The 21,223-nt window shown below is 37.4% G+C and overlaps 1 protein-coding gene across 5 annotated transcripts; it reads right to left on the bottom strand.

Moving 5' to 3' along the window:
- Positions 1-757: 757 nt before the first annotated feature.
- LOC146438313 (coagulation factor XI-like) lies at positions 758-16,153 on the bottom strand. 5 transcript variants are annotated; one of them, XM_085058814.1, is made up of 16 exons: positions 16,108-16,153; positions 15,581-15,639; positions 13,921-14,103; positions 12,804-12,966; positions 12,030-12,136; positions 10,331-10,490; positions 9,652-9,761; positions 6,661-6,820; positions 5,763-5,872; positions 5,516-5,675; positions 5,274-5,389; positions 4,750-4,924; positions 4,213-4,388; positions 3,811-3,906; positions 2,367-2,506; positions 758-1,000 (listed from the first exon to the last, which is right to left on the bottom strand). In XM_085058814.1, the coding sequence occupies exons 5-16, from the start codon at positions 12,100-12,102 to the stop codon at positions 830-832; spliced, it is 1,647 nt and encodes a 548-aa protein (XP_084914940.1). In that variant the 5' UTR covers positions 12,103-12,136; positions 12,804-12,966; positions 13,921-14,103; positions 15,581-15,639; positions 16,108-16,153; the 3' UTR covers positions 758-829. The 5 variants fall into 5 exon arrangements, with proteins under 5 accessions (XP_084914940.1, XP_084914942.1, XP_084914937.1 ...); XM_085058816.1 differs by having other exon boundaries at positions 12,030-12,116; XM_085058811.1 differs by lacking the exon at positions 13,921-14,103.
- Positions 16,154-21,223: the final 5,070 nt, after the last annotated feature.

The raw sequence follows: 21,223 nt of genomic DNA, 5'->3' as shown, positions 1-21,223 counted from the left end.
TGACATGATCAAAGCCCAGGGAAGATCCCAGCACGATGGTAAACCATGCCTGTGCAAACCCTTGGCAGAGCTCTGGGAACAGCAGGATGGGATCTTCCAGCATGAACTGGGCTTGGCAGTGTCTGCATCTGCCTGTGTCCCTCTGCCCAGGGCCACTCCAGAGACCCTCCAGCCAGTGAGATAAGTTTACCCTTTGCATTTCAGCCCTTGGCCACTGGTTGCTCCCTCTGCCTGCCTGTGCCAACTAAATCCCAGCACTGTTACCATACTCATAAAACCATTGATGAAGAATTTGCCAGGATCTCTGGGTTTGTTTTCTTGGTTGGTACTGACACTTTTTTGGTTCATTCCAAAATTCCCTTAGGGAACTATGTTTATGGGACTGTGTAAGCATCTCCATGCCTTAGCTTCCCTTTCCCCAGCCCTTTAGTAAGCTTGTAAGTGGTTCTCCCGTTATAACCACATTCAGAAAAGGGAGGGAAATTTCCCTTGCTGTGTTGCAACCTCCGAAGTCAGAAGTAGCTCCCAGTTCCCAGGTCCATATGTGTCCTGCAACCTTACCCACTCCCATTTTACTCTAGCAAGGACAGAAAAATCCATGGCTCAACCTTTTTTTTTTTTTTTTGCCAAATCAGTGATCACAGAGTTTATTAATAATTATTACTGCTTTTTATTTAGTAATAGGAAAACTCATGCATTCCTGCTTTTCTTGGTCTTAAAACAAGTCTTTTACACTTCAGACTAACAAAAAGGACCATTTAAAAATACAGTAATATGCTTTATTACATCGCTTTTAGGGTTGTTATTCCAAACCATCACTTTGAGAGAGTCAGTAATGCTCTTGCTGCGTGGTTTTTTCTAGAATCCAGTCTGAATACTCAGCAACTTTGGTGTAGACTCCTGGCTGCCTGGGGCGAGCGCACCCTTCACCCCAGCTGGTGATGCCCACCAGATACCACACCTCCTCGTGCCTGCATGACAGTGGCCCTCCTGAATCTCCCTGTGTCACAGGAGACAAAGAGAGAGCGAACAAGGAAGAGGCCTCGTCAGTATTTCTGTCACAAAGAAAGCCTTGAATAAGATCAGCATCATTCAATGTCACTACCAGCATAACAGCCTGGATTTCAATCTCTTTCACGTAAGGCTGATTAAGAGAGGACTGAAGCAGGTTTTCTTATTTTTTAATAAATTGATTTCTAATTAATAAATAGTCATTGCAAACAATTTCCACTTGCCATGAAGGTTCAAAACTACTGGCTTTATTTTCTTTTTTATTATTATTAATTACTTATCTACATTCAGTGATTTAAAACCCAGTGAAAACTATATGGGCAAGTAGGAAAAACAGTGAATTTGGCAGTGTTTCTTCTTATGACCTTGTCTTTAGTACCTCAGTTTTCTACATTGCTTATCTTGAGTGACTCTGTCTCCCACAGGATAAAATAACTTTCTGGGTTTTTTCCTATTCCTAAGCAACATAAGGTTCTTTACAGTAGCTGTTATGAGTTAAGACAATGGCAAGTGTGTTACTTTTCAAAAGAGCATCTCCATGATCTGTTACACTGTATCAGACAAAAAAAGTTTAATTGGCACAGAGAAAAAATTACTTCCTAGCTCTAAATATTTTTATTCCTTACCAATCATAGTAACATGTCAACATAACATCTCAACATCAAAATATTAACTGTTAAATGTTTGCAGTGAAAACTGTATTTGGTAGAGAATTAAGTATTAATAATCAGATTCTTCCTGCAGAGATTAACTCAATATTTAAACTGACGAAAGTGCGTGAGTTTACACTTGAATAGAGAATTTGGCTCACGGAACTCATGCTGTTGTGACATTTTCAATTCTAATTACGAACAGAGCAGTTTGCACGGTTTGTTTTTAGCCTTCTATTCCCCATGCATTTTAATAGCATTGCTAGCACTCTCCCTTCTGGTTTGTACACAGTGGATGCTTTAAAATAAGCTTTTACATACTGTATTTCATGCCAAGAAATGAAAAATAAAGAAACCACATATGAAATCTGCTTGTATTAGAGAAATGTTTCAAGATACCATACTTTCTGTCTTTGGAATTCTGATAGTCTGAAGGAATACTGTTTTATTCCCTAAATGGATATCCATATATCCACACTCAGAGCTTCCTACCCATGGAATTTATCCCCAAAAATTTCAGTGTTATATAAGAAGTATTTTCCATATTTTTTTTTCATTGCTTTTGACAACAAAAAGTGACAAGTTAATCAGGAACTTTATTGATGGTCATACTTTTCTAAAGCAATTAAAAATAACTATAGTACTGACTTATATATTTGAACATATATTTGGAATATATAACTATACACTACGGTTTGTCATTACCTTACAAGCATCCCTTCCACCTTCGTCATAGCCAGCACAGATCACTTTGTCACCTATTCTGCGCTTCCGGTACCTTGCCTGGCACTCCTCCTTTGACATGAAGGGAACAGGAGCCTTCTGAAGAATATCTTGTACCCGACCTGTATAAAAGGTGGTATGAGCAGAGAAAAGTTTGATTCTAGCAAAACAAAGGTTAAAATTCAACTCTAGAAATCCCCATACACTGATACTACAAAGTGGAGATCACTGCTTCTAGAGTGTTAATAGATGTTCATGACACTGATTGTCCTTTTTTTGTGTTAGTAAACAATGTGAATTGTCTTCTAATTTAAATGTTTTTTATAATGCCATTTTCTTTCTCATGACTGGAAAAGCTTCAAAACTCCCTTGTGATTTGTAATGAATTGTCATATGTGAACAGCTCTCAGGACATTGGTCCTTGGAGCATTGTGGTTTGCATTGCTTTATGTTAGTAACTTATTTCCTAGTAAAGTGTTGCAATAAGTTTGGGATCTCTCAGCTGCCAAATCTGTGCTACTTTCTGTCCTAGTAGTTTTCAAGATGGAGAAATTTGCACATAAACTAAACAAAAGTATTTGAGAGCAGCCTTTTCTCTAGAAATTAACAGAAGAAATTTGTCTGTAGAGTATCTGCCTAAATTTGTTAGACTTCACATTGAACTACACCTTTCAGATAAGCAGGTGAATAAAAGAGGTACTCTAAATAGAATGTGTATACATCTATATAAAAATAAAAATTTGCACAAAATAGAAATAAATAAATAAATAAATGTAAAACCATAAAGTTTTGTATTTAAGAGGTTTCGGCCTACATCCACATAAAATCAGTATTCAAAATTTGTCCATTATCAAAACACAAGTCAAAGGCATTGTTTGTAATCAATCTTCAGAACATAAAAGCAACATACTTCAATCTTCAATTTCTAAAGTCATACAAATATAATCACGTTTTAAGAAATCATGGGTTATTTGCAGACTGCAATTCAAAAGAGCTCAGTGGCAAGTTTTTTGCTCTTTTTTCCACTAGGAAAATAAAAAGGAGGGTGCAAAACCCAGGATTTTCCCAGTACTGGGGTTTGCCAGCAGATTAAGCAAGAATCTAAGGAAAAGTATTTGAGTATTGTACAGGATATATTTAAGGTTGAATTCTCAGGTATTCAAATAATTGAATCAATTTATAAAACTAATTATTATGTCAGAGCATGGAGTTATTTAATGATGATTTCATACATCTTTCATATATGTTTTATGATGTCTTAATGGAAATACATCCTAATAAGGAATTATATTCAAATACTATCTACAAGGAATAATGGTAGCTAAGAACAGAGCAGAATATTCTTTTTTTAAAGAAAGGAAGTTGGTTTTTGTCAAACACATTAATTTTAAAAGTACAAGAATTCACTGTTTTAAAGTATTTGTACCTTTTTCTTTTCTGTAACCCCATCCAATAACCCAGCAGTCAGTATAAAATATGTTAGCATCTTCTTTTGATGGCAGGCAAATAGGTAGCTGGAGATCTAAAATATGATTAAAATAATTAGTTTGACCAGCAGAGACAACTGCAACAGTAAGGTTTTGTGGGCATCTACATGACCCCTAATGGCAGCCTCCAAGTTATGCTTTGTACCTTACACTATCTATCATTCCTATCACATAAATTAAAGCTGCCCATTTTCTTTTCAAAGCCAACAGAATAGATTCTCCTCAAACCCCAGTAACTGCATATTAAAAGCAGCCAGTCCAGGTGTCATGCACTGCCATAGCAATGCCAGCCCTTTGTCATCCTGCATGTTAGCAGAATTCCTCTGCAATACACTACATACCAGTAAAATTCATTGGCTTTGCAATTTTCATTAAAGCAATGTCATATCCCATCTGTGCATCTTTGTACTGAGAGTGAACAACAATTTCTTCTACTTTGAAGAAGGGCGTGTCCTCCTTTATTTCTGATTGTCTTAAAATACCAGCATAAACACGCCAAATGTTGGGATTCTCAAGCCTGAGGGAAAAAGATACAGAGTCAGTGTGTGATTGAACAGCCTAATCTAGTATTACAGTAAGAAAAAGCATGTATCTCATGAGAACGTCAAGGGTTCTGTAGATATCTGTTTTCTCCTTTGGAATTTAATCATTAAAGTAATTTAGCATCATCAGTACAATACTATGCTAAGAAGGGACAAAGTATAAAGTTCCAGTTACATTAAGAAACTGAATAGTCTACCTGAAAATTTCACCTTTTGGTTACATTAAAGCAGTTCATCTAATTCTAGTTCTCACTGTTATTATCCTGAAAGGTAGATCTCAATTTATCTCACAAGCTAAACAAAAATCTGGGGCTTATTTATACATTTATTACTCACCTCGTGACACAGTGAGCAGCTGTGAGAATCCACTGGTTGCTGATGATGGAGCCCCCACAGAGGTGTCTCTGGCGAGACAACTTTGCGTGCAAGCTGACCTGCCATGGCCATTCACCAGGGGAGGAGTCCGTCCCACCAACGACCCTGACAGTTCTTGCAGAATGCTGCATACAAACTACAGAAATAATTTAAAACCCAGCTTAAAGCCAATTTGCACTCACCAATGAAAAAATGAGGATTTTCAGTTTTTCTGAATGACCACTGAATAGGCATCGCCAACTGCGAAGGTGATACATGATATATTCATCATTATTTATGATCATAAAGTCTATTAAAACCAAATCTACAGTGCTGCTCTGGTGTTTACAATGTGAAAACCTGACTGACTTCATTTTTCTAGAACACTTTAACATTACAAGGTGACCCACTGGGACAATGCAACCATTTTAAAAAAACTTGGGTTGGCCTCTTATACTTAAATCAGTGAAGCACTGGTTCTTTTTCATGAAAGAAGTTTTACTTACCAGTACTGGCTCTTTTTTTACATAATCTTAGTGAGTATCCAGAGATACTTCCTGGCCCATGTACTATTTTCACTGGAGATCCATTTGAGGACATTCTTAGGTGACACTCACACTTTCTGCCAATGAATTAATGCAGACATTTTGTTTGTATTTTTTTATTGAAGCACACATACATTACTCCCTCACCACATCTGTGGAATGATTATTGCAGCAATTTTTGAACATTTGAAAAAATATCTCACCTTTCCTCGTTGCATGAACCTTGGAGGAGAGAATAAGAAAAAAATTGGCAGCGGATCGTGTCTGTGCAAACCTGCTGACAGGCTCTGTGTCCTTTAGTATAAGTGACATTAAGTTCACTTCCAAAAAAATCCATATGCATGTAAGTGCGAGAATTGCAGGCTGTAAGAATGATTGCATTCCAAGCATCAGAAAGTTATTCATTAGACTAAATAAAAATTAGTATTTTTATTGTAAGTTTTTGTTTACCAGGAAAAGATCTTCTGCAATTTAGGAGGCCAAAACCTGACACAGTATTTTCTTGTGATATGACACCCTCTGGAATTCCACTTGTTGATGTCTTCAGAAGGCAAAGATTTCTAAAATGAAATATTTTTTACAATAACTACATCTGTTTTCACATCCTAAAAGTAATTGTTTAAGTACTCGTAAGTGAAGGTTCTTTCCTAAATATACTTTTTCCTCCCAAGTCTCAATCTGTCGAAGTATTTCGTAGGAAAATGAATTCACTAAGTGTACTAGTTCACACTAAATTGAGGCAGTCGTTGCAATGTGAAATGTCATAAAACTATACTACTAAAGGTTTTAGAGTATTTATACATATATAGATTACACTGAATTATGCACACCATCTCAGCTTGGCTTCTCCCTCAAATTCCTTTGAAATTTTATTTTTCTGGTTTATGTGGAATGTTGGTCTCTAACTATACTCACTAGTGAGTATGAAAGAAGGAAGCCAAATAGAAATATTTTTAAACCCATTAACTTAATTGAAAAATCTTTTCAAGTAAATAAGTTCACCCTGCCAGGAAACCAGATGGCTCTTTTGATAATGTCATAAAATACAGCTTTAAATCTTTAAAACAATGTGGAGGCTCACTGTATTTTTGACGTGTATAACTCTTTCCAGATTAAGACCAAATACCACAATACAAAAGCCCTGATCGCATTGGAAAACAGTTGAAATGCCCACAGGAAATTATAAATTTATGGACAAAAACCTTCAAAGGCTGTGCTTTACTGAAAATAGCTTTTCAACATAAATTTACATAAGAAATTAGTGTTTAAAAAACTGTTTAAAGACCATATTTATAAAAATAAATTTTAAAAATCTACATAGAAAATTACATTTAATTGTCATATTCACCTTTGAGATTCTATTTGCCATTTCTTGGTAAAAAATGTAAAGAACAAACACTTTGGAAAATATGTACAAATAGTTTGGCAGACAGAAATGTCAGGAGTGAAAAAACTTGTAATATTAATTCCTGAAAACTCATGATCTTCAAAAATATCCATTTGACAATCTGTATAAAACAAGAACAAAGTATCAAAATTCCAAAGACTTTAGTATGATAGCAGAATATTGAGATTTACAGATTATTCATTTCTACCTTTATTCCCATTTTCCTTCAGTGGCTGATATACTGGAAAGATAACAAAATATTTTAACCAAAAAATATTTCTCAAGAACATTTTTGAACACATAAAGTCATGGAGAGCACTACAGAACAGGGGTAAGGTTCATATAGAGGAAAAGAGAAATTACATGATACAATAGAGACTTGCTAATCTAATAGGGAAAACTTTAATTTGAACGGTGACATCAAGTTCATGGGAAGACTAGGAAAAAAGTAATGGGATGATCTTCTTAACACTTCTTTTACCATTTGAAAAGTAGGCATAATAAGTAGGACTTCTGTGCAGTCTGCCCTCTGACATGGCCAAAATAACACAACAAAGGCTTGGCAGGATAGTTCATGTAGCCAGACTATGATTATAAAGGTTACAGTAAGTACTAGCATGTTTAAAAAGAGATTAATGAGCTTCCTTCTCCAAAGATATTGTTAGAATCCTAGTGCAAGAATTAAAGAAGAAAAAAAGGAAGCATCAGCAGAGAGGATGTTTCTTGAACCTGTCAAGCTGCAGAGACAATAAAAATAGTGAATTGATCCAAAAGACAGGATTTGGTGGTAGCAGAGAACTTCAGCTGCTGAGAAAGAACAGCGACCCAGTCAATACTGCCCAGCAGGTTATAGAAACATACTAGGAACATCTTACTACAGAAAGGGAAAAAAAGGAAAAAGAAGGAGTAGATCTTAATGTGTTTCCTGTTAATTTCATGAGGTTTTCAAAAAGCATAGGCAAGAAAGGACAACAGTACTTGGCAGTAATTATACAATAAGAACAGCAAAAAAAATAGAATCAGAAATCTAGAAAATAAGACTAAATTAACTCTGACAATTAGTAGGTAAGATCCTATGTTAAGAGGAAATAGCATTCAGGAAAATGGGTAGTTTCTAATGGAAATTATATGTAAAGCATAAATGTGGATCTGAAACTTTAGGGAAGATAATCTGTGATCTCAAGGATCATGTTCAGTGATCATTTGCTCAATATCCACTGACCTCAAGGAAGGTGCTTTGCAAAAGGCAGAAAAACAGACAGATTACTAGGAATGTGTAATAGAATGTGTACATATGGAACAAATCAGAAAGGCAAAGGCACAAAATGAAAGGCCGCACAGAAAGGAATAATCTAAATAAAGTCAGAAAAGAACCTCAAATATTCAAATAAACCCATTTCAGACATTGACAAAACAACAAGGCAGAAGATGTTACTGACTTTTTATAACTGCATTCTACAAGTGTCTGTCTGGACAGGTACACCTGATCTGTCTCAGAACAGGACAGCTGACCTCTTTAGATGACCTCTTGATCCACTAATGCTGTCAAGGCTTCGATGACCATGCAATTTATTTCTTCTCTCTCTGCTCTTGCCTCTCTCACAAGACACGGAAAGGAGGGAAAGACAGGCAGGAACAAGACTGATTTTCACATGCTGTCATGGCTTAACCCCTGCCAATAACCAAGCCTCACACAGCCACTCACTCACCCACTCCCCCACCAGTATCATCAGGAAGAGAATCAGAAGGGCAAAATCCAGAGGTTTGAGGTAAAGCCAGCTTTGCAGGAAAAGCCTCATTTATAAGAAAATGAGTCATAGGTTGAAATAAAGCACTTTACTAAAGCAATAGCAAAAGCTTTTGCACACACAAGCAAAGAGGAAAATCCCATTAATTTTATTCTTTACTTTCCAGGAGCAAGTGATATCCAGCCACTTCCTGGGAAGCCAGGCTTCAGCACGCATAGTGGTTGCTCCAGAACGCAAATGTTTTAAATAACAAATTCCCCCCCTTCCTCCTCCTTTCCTTAGCTTTTACAGCTAAGCTGACATCATGTGATATGGAATGTCCCTGTGGGTAATTTGGGTCAGCTGACCTAGTTGTATTCCCTTACAGGATCTTGCCCAACCCCAGCCTATTGATGGGGGGAATGCTGGGGACAGAGCACTGGTGCTGTGCCAGTGTTACTCAGCAGTAGCCAAAGCACTGATTTTAGAAAAAAATATGTTGATATAGTCTTTACAAAATGTGATTTATACAGGAAAACTAAGAAAAATAAGACTATATGAAAGCAGAATAGCATTATCATTAAGAAGAGAAAATATCACACACTAAGACAAAGTGGACATAGATTTAAAAAAAAAAAAAGAAAAAATAGAAAACAGTGAAAGATGTTTCAATTGAGAATAAGAAGGTTTAATACACACTGTTTGATTTTAGACTCGAGATTTTTGTCTGAGTAATGATTGCAGGAAGAAGCACAGACATTTTGCTTTCATCACAAATTGCCAACAAAATGCATAATATATCCTTTGCTATTAGCCAGTTGCATTAGAAAGGTGCAGATTTTCATTAAAAATTTTCAAGTGTATACACAGTATACAAACAGAATATAGAAAACTTTACATTTCCCCTGATCTTTGAATTTGATGGGATTTTATCTTTCATTTTTGTATCCATGATGCAAAGATAACACACAATTTCATCAAGCTAATCTTGCAAAAGAATTCTTTTAATCTTTAAAGAAGGAAACTGTTTCTGTAAGACAAATGATAACATGAAAAAATTAGAGATGAACCTCATTTGTGTCTGAGTGTACTAACTATATTGTAAGAATAAGATTATATTTGAATTATTCTACATAATGAAACATTTATACATGTCAGTGACAGACTGCATTTCAGCATACGTAACCCTTAAAACTAAACTGAATCAGATATTTTGAATAGTTACCTGATTCAGAAAGCTGGCATGGCTTTAAAGAGAATCCAGACACAACCTCATCAAGCATCTTTATGTTGGTTGGAGTTCCTACACTGGTATGTTTCAAGAAGCATTTTTTACTGAATGCAAAGAATAAAGACAGTGGTAAGAAAACAGGCCTTCTTCCTTGGACTAAACCACCCTCCTGAACCCACAATTCCTACCATGGTGCATGGGCTGGCCATGGGCCAGAACAATCTGCATCCTTCAAAACAGACTTCAAATGATGAGCAGAGCTAGCTGAACAATGTTTAAATTGCAAAATTGAGCAGATTTAGAGCTCAAAAATAGGCTGCATAAAAATGAAATTATTTCTCTGGCTGCTCTGATGATGCTATTTTCAGAACAATAGGCAGAGCAAGATCAAACAGAGCAAACATGCAGCACAGCTACCAATATAATTTACATTTCAGTATCTTCAGAGGATTTTAGGTTTTTTCAGGGCTACAATAATTGAATGTCTTTCTCACCAATGGACAAACGAAAGCAAATTTACTATTGATATTTTCCTACCTGTAAGTGTGAACAAACATTGCAAGAAGGAATAAATTGAATGTCCTTGAGTAAATTCTTGCACCTTAGACTGCTCTGAGATCTACTCTACTAAAGCACAGGGCTGTCCAGGAAAATGAATCCAATTTGTATTTACCAAAAGCTTTCATTGTGAAATGTTTCAGAGGCATATGTAAAAAAATGACAACGGTTGTCATTGGTACATCTTTTTTGACACTCTTGATAGCTGTCAGCCACAGAAATATCAAAAATATTCCCTTCCATATCCAATCCTACATGGACATCTGGGCTGCAAGCTGTGAAGAAAGAGAGACCAAGTTCGGAAAATGTACTTCTATTTTTTTCCCCAAATTGCCCAAAAGATAGCAGTTTGTATGACACAGCCCTCATAATCCAGATGCCACATCCCACGCTCACTTCAGTTACATCATTCTTTATACATAGATCTGGCACCAAATCAGAAATGTAGGTTTCGTGTAGCAGCTCATGGCAAGGGGAAAAACTGGCAGACTTTGACAATGCCTCTGCCTACATGAGAGATGGGCTCTGACCACTGTGGTTGACTGAGACCACAATGACACTCACCAAAACAAGAACTCAGAATCAATATTAAAATATATTTTCCCAATTCCAAATTCATAGAGCAGTTTAAATGGTAAATTCTGTCCCCATAAGCAACAGACATCTCCCATTTGAGTCAGAATATTTAATTTACACTCTGCAGAGCGGGGATTGCAACCGAGGGTTTTGAAATGCAGGTCATGGGGGGTCTCCACAGAACAAGAGCCAGACAATGTTTGGAGGCATTTTTAAACATACATGGATAGATTTTCATTTTAGTCTGATTCTAGAGTAATTCCAGTATTAATTAGTCTAAATAGCATAAAGAATAACATCTCACCAAAATCTCTTTTTCTAGGCCAAGATACCCAGAAATATAAACATGATGGGTTATCGGCAGGAAAGAGCTTTTAAATGACCTGACTTCTCTGAAAGGCAAGTGGCAAGAAAAAGCAAGCCAAATTTACTTGATATTAGCTACAATGGAGAACTCGCATGAAAACCCACTTATTCCTTCCATATTGAGGTGCTCTGCCAATACAACTAAAGAATTAGCCTGACATCCATAAGTCACTATTTGTCCTCAAAGGCAAGAAGTGAAAAAATTCTGTTATTCCAAAGTACTCTGTTTTTCTAAAGTACCATGCTGTGCTTAAAGCTGATCTCCTTTTAATGACATTAGAACAGTGCAAGCTTAAGCCTATATAAAATAACACATTTACTAGGTTTTTCATATGCCTGGTGATAACTTGCAGGTATAGAATGTTGACATTATGGCTTCCTGTATAGCACACAAACCCTGTAAGATGCAGCTGCTAAAAAATTATTACACAGAATCACAAAGGTACTAGCATCACTTTGTGACAATGCAGTTCTGCTTTGCTGAACATCTGCCCCTCAGAGTTACATAGCAGGGTCACACATGCCATATGAGCAGCTTTCTGGAGTGGAATTGCAGTAGTAAATTAATCTTTAGAACCAGAATCAGCAGTGAAAGCATGGGCTCCCATATTCCTCTAGCAAAAGAAACAGTGACTGCAAGAGCATGATTTCCTTTACCTCATTGGGGAGCCTGGGTGGTGGATAGCTGGGCCTGAAGGGTAGAACCTGGGAAAGTTTTGTCACCTGTGTTTGAAAGCAGTCTGGTAAAGAACACACAAATCACTCCTTGCCTGCTTCCCTGATTCCATTCATCTTTTCAAAATGCTAATTTTTTAACAGTTGCTACCCAATACAGAGCATAAAATACATGCATGTGAATAACCATTTCTTACCACTAATTTGGATGTTACACTGTTTCAGGGAATGTCCAGAGACAGCTCCTTCCATATCCACTTTTGGCAGCATTTCTGTATCGCTGTCTTTTAAATAGCAGGAGAACCTGTGTTTTAAAATGCAGCAATTCACAGCTTTTGCAGTACAACACAGACCTTAATAATTGTTTCTCAGGTGAAATGCAGGCTGTCCAATATCCCTCAACATGAAAATTTTGACAAGTGCAATTGGAAGAAAAATAGGGTAGAGCCTTACACACTGTTTGCACTGGTGGCAGATGAGAATACTTTGTGTTTGCGGGAGCTCCAAGATGTGCCAAGAAAATAAGAAGCAGAGCCCAGGGTTTGGAGGACAGAAATGCACTGGGCGTAAAGCAGAAAGACAACCTCATTCTCTCAGGTTACAGAAATCCTTAATTGTGAGAAAAATGTGCTAAATAGAAAGGATGGGGAACAGTTGAGTGGATCATTGGAGATGTGAAATTATTCACATTGTCCCTCAACAATAAATATGTGGCACAGATGAGGGAGTGCAGACCCAGTTCTCTTTCCTTAAAAGGGCTGGTGTGTGAGTGTGAAAAATTTGGCATTGTCAAGATTAACCTTTTGAATTTAAGCAATTACTCTTATATCACCAGTTTTAGACACACATGACATTGTTTTCCATGGCAACCCTGTACCTTTCCCTGCGTGCCTGTGTTCTGTCAAAATGTTACCAGGTTCCTAAATTACCTCAGGAGAGCAGCACAAGACACATGTACATGAACATTCTACCTTTTTGCAGGATCCTTAGTCCATGTCGCTGGCAAGTAGGTGAAGAACAGACAGGTAGGATGGTAAGTACACACTACTTGGCAGTAATTGGCAGTCGGTGTGAAAAATGTAGTGACGTCTCCTCCTTGGAAGAATGTATTTTCATAGATCTGAGTCACACATTCTGACGTGGAATAACAAAATGCTTCAATTATTAGAGAAGGGAGAACCCAGTTTGCCAGGAGAGGGTGAAGCCACTGCTCCTCTTTATCATTGACCTTGCTTTTAGGACAGTCTTTTGTCAGGAAAAGTGGGTAAGGGGGTTCAGTAGCACAGCTCCTCTGAGAGTCTCATCTTTGCTCTCCAGCAGAAATGATACTCTCTAGGGTATCTCCCTCTGTTCCCTGCCTCACACCCAAAGCTGGAGTGGGGCAGCTTGAGCCAAGGCAGAAGCTGAAGAAGGAGTATTTGCCACGAGGAAGATCTGCATGGCAGAAAGTGCCTTTTCATGGCAGACCTGAGGAACAGCAGGAGCCTCTTCTGAGAGAAACCAATAGAGAGCATCACTACGAGGAAAACCAGGAGGAAGTGAAGAGACCAAAAGGACTTAGAAAGTTTTATGTACTGACAGTCCTATTTTGTTTAGGGATGCTCTGAGGTCAGAGTCACAGATGGTGCCACTGTGCACAGCCTCAGTGGTCCCTTAGCACTTCATAGACCTTCAGCCCCCTCACACTCCACCTTGAAGACCCCAAACACTCTTTACATTGAAGAAAATACTGTTACAGCAATAATGTCCCAGGAACTGTCTAGAAAAAAAATGAGCTCTACTACTACCTTGCATCTGCAGGAATTCTGGACTCTGAATGATAAACCAAACTCTGTAATGACAACCACTGACACTGCACAGCTGTGCAGCAAAGGAACCTAAGCAGCAACCTGCTCCTATCTTTCAAAATGAAGGCACTTGTAAGATCACAGAATCATGGAATAAGCTGTGTTAGGAGGGATCCATAAGGATCATTGAGTCCAGCTCCTGGCCCTGCACAGCACCATCCCCAAGAGTCACACCATGTGCCTGAGGGTGTTGATCAAATGCTTTTTGAACTCTGTCTGACTTGGTGCTGTGACCACTTACTTCTCTGGGGAGCATTTTCCAGTGCCCAGCCACTCTCTGCGTGAAGAACCTTTTTCTTATATCCAACCTAAACCTCCCCTGACACAACTTCAGGCCAGTCCTTCTGGCCCTGTCACTCTCAAGACTCTTGGGTGTCTTGAAGATTCATTGTAGTGGAGAAGCAGTGTAGTTTGTCAAAGGACTCTGTTTTAAAACACACAAGAGAGCTGTCTTTGCCCAGGCGACCACTTTCTTCTTTCATTTGCCCTCCAAAAGCAGTAGTAAGACAGTAAAATGCTGATTTTTATTCCTGTATCTACATAAGTACTTTTTCTTCAATAAAAGATAAAGAGAAAATAATGAATTTTTACAGACTGGGAGGAAACCCAACTGAAAACATTTTATCTAATGGCTTAATCTGTTACTATAGAGTTATAGAGTGATCATACTGAATCAAGTGCTATTGAAAATGAACACAAATGCAACCATCATGTTGGATTTTATAATTTTAAAATATTACAAGTGGATTTTATTTGTTATATGATTATAAACTATACTTTGGCAGTTCAGTGTTTTCTGCACACAAATAAAATATAGTATTTTTTTAAAAAACGAAAAAGTAAGGAATTATTAGATATATGTGCTAGCTATGCTAATATCTTTCAAAGGTTAATTCCTTATTAGTAAGACATTAGGCTTTATAAACATCCAAGTTTTCTGATATATATGTACATACTTTCAAGATCTTTCTCTAAAAAATGGCATTTATTATCCTCACTAGTTTCTTTGTCTAACTTTGTCATTAACAGAAAAGCGTTTTCTATTCTTAGAATGCTCCAAGTCCGTTCTAAAGAAAAAGTCCATTCTAAAGCTAGAAGAAAAGAATGTTGCAGTTATTTGTTGTATGATATAAGTTGGCTCTTATTTTCTTCTAGCATAAATGAGCACACACAAAAAAATTATTTATGCTCTAAAACTATGTACCGTGTAAAACTATGCAAGTTCTGAACACTTTAATTTAATAAAAATGTTTTCTAGCCCTCAGAAATTTTCCAAGATTTTCATTTTGTTGGGATTTAAAGCCAGGTAAAATATTTTCTTATATAATACTACACACACATATATATATAAGATTTTGCCAAAAAACTGTTACCTAGTTGTTCTCTGAGAGAACAGTTAATACATTACTGAACTTATACCCATGTTGGGCCTTAGTTATAATTTATCAGCAGAGGGAATTGCAGAGAAGCGCAATGCAATTTTTGTAGTTTAACTTTCATTAATGGAACAAAGTAAATCATTAACACATTGCCTCCTGCACCCCCAACGGTGCTGCTTAGGCTACAAACCTTGCCTTGGGCACAGAGCATAGAGCACTGTACCAATTTCAAAGTTCGGATACGGATGCAGTCTCAGTCCTACAGAGCAAACTGCCTGTGGCATTGTCCCGAGTGTGCTGGGGGAGGTGACAGCATGGAGGGGGTGGCAGGACAGCGCGAGTAAAGCCCCAGTAGAAAGTTCTGGGTCATACAATAGGATCATGCCAGTCACCCAAACTTAACTAAGCTCAATGCAGCAGAATAAACAGCTCTCCCAGGGGCAGACTGCAGTTACTAATCTTCCCTTTTACAAGAGGTGCTTTACAATGTGTGTAAATCTCAGGAATTATATATTCACTTACCACTGTAAACGGAAGCAAGTAAGAAAATGAAACAAAAAGTCCGATAAATCCAAACCATCCTAAAAACCACAAAATCACTCTTTAGGGTATGTTTAATAAAGGGTGTATAATTAGTTTTATAAAGCACTGCTAAGCCTAGCACTGATTTACACTTGTACTCTTTCACGATTAATCCAAAATTACATTGAAAAATCAGTTGCAGCTGTGATATGCTGTTTTGGTATATCTTTTAATAGCAGAATATCCATTCTTGCTTAGACTGGGAACAATATTCCATTGAAATGACATTACTAATACTGACTCTCCAGATAGTTTAGTAGATACTGTTGTCAAGGTAGCAAATAAATGACTCACATTCATTGCTCCACATGCTATATGAATTCTAAACTTTTTTTTCACATCCAAAAACTTAAGCAGTGAAATAAATAAATTAACCACACAACACAAGCCATAAATACTCCAACCTACACTGTGTTGTTGCTATGAAAACCTTTCATTGAATACCAGTTCCAATAACGATTACATACCTGATCACATAGTAGATCTGGATGCATGGATAAGGCTTGCGCTTTACTTAAAAAAAAAAAAAAAAGTCAACACTTTTTGTTAAATATTTCTGCCTGCAATGCTATCTCATCTTTAATATTTACTTTGAGCGGGTAGTCTTTTTGTCAACATTGTAACTGACCTTGGGACACACTTTCAGAACATCCATCACCCACACCGCACTGAAATTGATCCTGTAGAATCACAGCATAGTCTCTCTTTTCTCACCTATAAAATGATGATAACATTTTTAAACACCCGGAAAAATTTTCTTGTTTACAACAAATTTCAGATTTCTCATCCTTCCTGAAAGCAACCACAAAACCTAGTCGTATGTGAATATTTACAAAGCAAGCTGAACTTACCATATTTGTGTCGCTCAACAGGTACTAGTATTCCATTTAAATAGCTATTTTGCCTTTGTATGTGGGGGTGTGTGTATGTTTCAATTGGTGGCACAAAGGGAACAGAGCTTTCCTCCAATGATTTAGTTTCTTCAATATTCATTTCTCATCTGGGCTTTCTATTTCAGATATTGGACAGTTATTCCAGTTTGTTACTGTCTTATTAAAACATAAACAAACAAACAAACAAAAGTCCCAAAAATCTCCAACCACACACTGTTGGAAAAATAAGGTATACTGTTCAAATAAGCAGAAAAATAGAGCAGATTGATCATAAATTTTGCCAAGATCATGTATGTCATTCATGCAACATGTAGTCATACCCAGAAGGACCATCAGCAGCTTCTGTTTGACTTTGTTTTGTTTTGACTTGGTAGTTAGAAAAAACAAAACCTGCTTCAGCCTAAGCAAGTTCTTTGAGATTTTCCTGGCAGTGCAATTGCCTACTGGCTTGATACTGCTTTCTGCTTATTTCCACTGTGATCCATGCACAAATTCCATTCGTCCGGAAAGGTGGCAAGAATTACTGAACTGTTTCACCCCAGGAAATGAATGACTGGATTCTAGCCTGATTTGGGTCTAATTCTACCTGGCTGAACAAAATCTCACATTTCTTTTGGCAATCCTATTAAAAAAACAGCTTCAACATGGAAGAGCATCTACTCTCTCTGAAGAGAGAACACCCACTGGTTCTGATATGGAGCAAGAGGAGAAGTATTTCAGAGGAAATGAGGGAAAGAAGGCACCAGTATGGATGGAAAAACACACATTCTCAATTTGATATGGCTTTGAATTCCATCTGAATGAGGGTACTATAATAATTTCATTAACCTGAGTGCTCCAGGAGGAAAAAAAACAAGCAACGAACAAATATTCTGAAGTACTTCTGGCTATCATCCTGTATATGACAAAGGACAGAGAGAAATAACGAATGCTGCTAAAATAAGTTCTAAAAACTAAACCTTGATCTTTTCTTCTCACTATCAACAATCTAGAGCTTTCTCATGAGTCATGATGCCATTATCTGAGTGAAGAATCCACTGTAGCACTTGGCCAAAATCTTGTTTGACTAGATAAAACCTAAAAATGCTGCAAAAAAAATGAATAGAATAATTAACTGATTTGTGGAAAGCTTTTAATAAATGCTTTTTAGTAGTTCCATATACTGCAATTACATGCCAATAATAGGCTTCCTGGAAATAGAGCCCAGAAAAAAACTGCAAATCAGATGTCAAATAAGAAATCAGTGCTGACCAAATTCAGGATCATATTAAAAAATAGAAGACAATTGCAAATATTAAACAACAAATAGTTACTGGGTTTGTTATTTAAGAGGCCTTCTTTGATTTTTTTTTCTTATAATTGGAATTGCCATATTTTTTAAATAGAGAATCACATAACTGCCCAAGGCCTTACTTCTTGCGGCCAAGGCACATGATGCTGGTTATCATTAGATATTAGAGAAGACAGAATGTTTCAACGTACACTGAAGGGTTCCAGTGTCTTGACCAAGGCCTACAAACTGTCAGACAGTAACTCTTGAGCAAGCTGTATGTGTCTCTCAGCTGCTTACCTGGAGTCAGGTCACTTGGGCATATGCCAGATGCTGAGTCTTTAGCTAACTGATACCTTTTGTCTTCCTTTGCTCAAAATATTTTGCAATTGCAATGAGCACTTTATATCTCCACAAGCTATACTCCAGGCATTGGACAGAAAAGTCCTTTTGTCGAACAAAAGACAGAGTTAGGCTTAGCAGAGTACTCCCCTTTTCAGAAGAATCTCAGATATATGTATTTGTTTGGTTTAGAGATGAGTTAATTTAATCTTTTAATCCACGCAGACCATGAAGGTCATCTTCTAAGTATGACCTGACTATAAAGTGAGCTGGTGATATATTGGGAGGTTTGCCAGGGAGTAGCACCAGTACCCTTTTAGGAAGAAAACTAGGGTATGATTCTCCAAAGGGTCTTTTTGTCTTTTAGCTGCTGGAAGAGGAGATGACATGTGAGATCAAACATGACAAAATTATCTTGTTGTAGCAGTGTATTAACATCTGTATCTGAGGTTTTGTCTTTTAGACCATGAGGATTAAATTCAGGAAGGCAGGTGGATATCTAGTAAGCATTACTATTCCACCTTCTGCACATGTCCCAAACATGCAGCTTGCAGAGGCCAAAAAGCAGTTTACGTCAAGGTGGCTGGAAACTTCTACTGCCTCTGAGACACCAGCAGATGCTCTCAAGCAGAACCTCCCAGCACAGGGAGATCACACAGTGCTTGACCATTGATTGTTGTCAGTGTTCCTCTGAACAGCTGTAAACCATGATCCAGAAACACTCACATGCTCCATTTGTGTAATCCCAGTAGAAAGTTGTGTCCTTTCAGACACCATACAAAATGGATCTTTATAAAAGGTGTGATATTTCGGTTTAGAGTCAGCTGGTACCTTCATACCATCATCAGATACCTAGAACTCCCGAAAAAAAATCCCAAACAGCTACTATGCCCATGCAGTTTTTATTACACAATATTTTATTGTCCCGTTATCAAGAAACCTGGCAAGGCTGTTCTGCATTCCTAAGTCCTACAGAAACTCTGCCCCCTCCTCCCCCCCCCCCCAAAAAAACACCAAACCAAAAACCCACAAACAAACAAAAAACCACACAAAAGTAACAAACTCCCCCACCCAGAGGGTTGTTGCTGACCACTACCAACAATTACACACCACATGATTTAGGCTAATAAAGCCACACACTCTACAAAACACAAGATATTTAACATCTATCCTGCAGGCATGAATTTCCCTGTATGTTCAGTACTGTTTTCCCCAATATTTATTTCCTTAGCAGCCTCAGATTGCTTCAGAACCAATTTTCACAACAGAAGATAAGAGATCACTGTCATTTCAAAACAGTCCAGAGCACAAAGATTACAGGATTACATCAGTGCTCATCTTGGCAAAGATATACATTATGCATCACTAAATAGGGATTTTGCACATTGGCAACCCCGTGCCAGCATTTGAACCCATGCACTTTTCATAATGAGTTTCTTATTATAGTTTTGTCCAGTTTTTGTCTCAATTATTTTCTTGTTTATTTTGGAGAATATAAGGAAATTATAGGACATACATCATAGGAGAAAATCATGGTACAAAAGCAAAGTGCAAGAAAAAATATTGGTCAGTGTAGACAGAAGTCACAATAATAATCTTACGGAAAGAATTGTTATAATTTTGTCAATCTTACAGACTGTTTCCACACAACAGATCCCACAGAAGAAAAGGAAGTAATGCTAGTTATTATTTGTGTTGAAAGTCCTCAACTAAAGGACACAGCTTAAGACATGAGGTATCTCTCCAGGTTTCAACTACACACCAAATGTCCTCAGAAAACATATTCTGGATGCAAATGTTGTTTACCTTGAAAGCTCACACTGCCAAGTACCCAAAGTACCAAAAGCATGAAACAATTCCTTAACTTAGAGTTTCTTTGAAAAACACGTGTCATTTGTATTACGTGCATTAACCAATGAAGGTTGTCTCAAAAGTTATCTCATTATACAGAAGACAATGTTTACATTCAGCCCTGGAAACTGAAATTCCTGTTATTATACAGCAAAAAAACCTCTCTTTGAAAAAGAAGGCTGAAGAATGCAAGTATTACTATTGTTAAACACTTTTTTTTTCTTAAAGGCAAAATAAAGATAGCAATTACAGACTATTTGTCAAGGTCTGTGATTTCATTTATGTAAACTAATCAGTTAAACACTTTCCTTTCAGGAGATCCTCAGAAAATGGTAAAAACTAGGCTTATTGGAACATAAAGAATTTGGCAGGTTCAAGGAAACCTCTAATTTACTTGGAAAAATATTTTATATTTTCTCTTTATTATGATACTCTGCGAAGTACAGCACCATCCCAGGTATTAAATGACTAAGCGTTGTTAAAAGGGCACATGAAAACAGACAAAAAGAAAGAATCTCTAAATGTCAACAAAATCAGTAAGGACAGTAAAGATTACTCCTTTCTTATTTTATAACACACTAAACATTAGAGTGGAGCATTCCATATAAGTTTTATCAGCTCCAACCTCCAGTTTCTCATCCAGTTCCCCTGTGCAGGTTGCCCACTGACCAAGAACAACCTCAAGGCAACAACCCACAAAAAGCTCTTACTGCCAAGTGGCAAGAGCAACTAAAGAGAGAAGTGTGCTTATCAGTGGGCACCTCTCTTGTATGGTGCTAGGTATTGGGCTGGAGGAACACACACCAGCCAAAAGAAGCCCCAAGCATAGGGCACAAGCAAAGGCCAGACCAGCTAGAAGACCTCAGCTTGGTTTAGCACCAGCTTTTTCTTCAGTGCTTGCAAAAATCATGGAGAGTCTGTCCTCTAGCTATATGGCCTGTAGCAGATTTTGATCTGCCCTGAAGATAAAATCAGTCAGCAACTTTCACAGGCACTTCATTCCACCACTGTAATTCCTCTTCAGCATCAATTAGCAAAAAACTCTGTATGTTGTCTTCAGGGACCTAGAAGGCAAGACCACACCGGCTCATTGTTTCAGCTTTGACTAGCACAGTAAAATCTAGTTGACTTATCACCCTAGAGGAACTGATGTTAAGAAATTATTATCCTTCTGTAATTTACCTGCACACAGGCATGCAATTTCAACAGACACAATTTCAGTCCGTA

The sequence above is a fragment of the Lichenostomus cassidix genome, chromosome 4, assembly GCF_008360975.1.
Source record: "Lichenostomus cassidix isolate B80296 chromosome 4, HeHo_3.0, whole genome shotgun sequence".
In the NCBI taxonomy this organism is placed as follows: domain Eukaryota; kingdom Metazoa; phylum Chordata; class Aves; order Passeriformes; family Meliphagidae; genus Lichenostomus; species Lichenostomus cassidix.
This window is presented reverse-complemented; position numbering and strand designations above follow the sequence as displayed.

Coding starts and splice junctions, on each gene's coding strand:
- LOC146438313 (XM_085058811.1), bottom strand. CDS start 15,638: ATGGTTTGGATTTATCGGACTTTTTGTTTCATTTTCTTACTTGCTTCC. Junction 10,491..12,029: donor GTGTAACATCCAAATTAGTG/GTAAGAAATGGT, acceptor CTTTCTTCACAG/CTTGCAGCCCAGATGTCCAT. Junction 5,873..6,660: donor TGGCAAATAGAATCTCAAAG/GTGAATATGACA, acceptor ATTTCATTTTAG/AAATCTTTGCCTTCTGAAGA.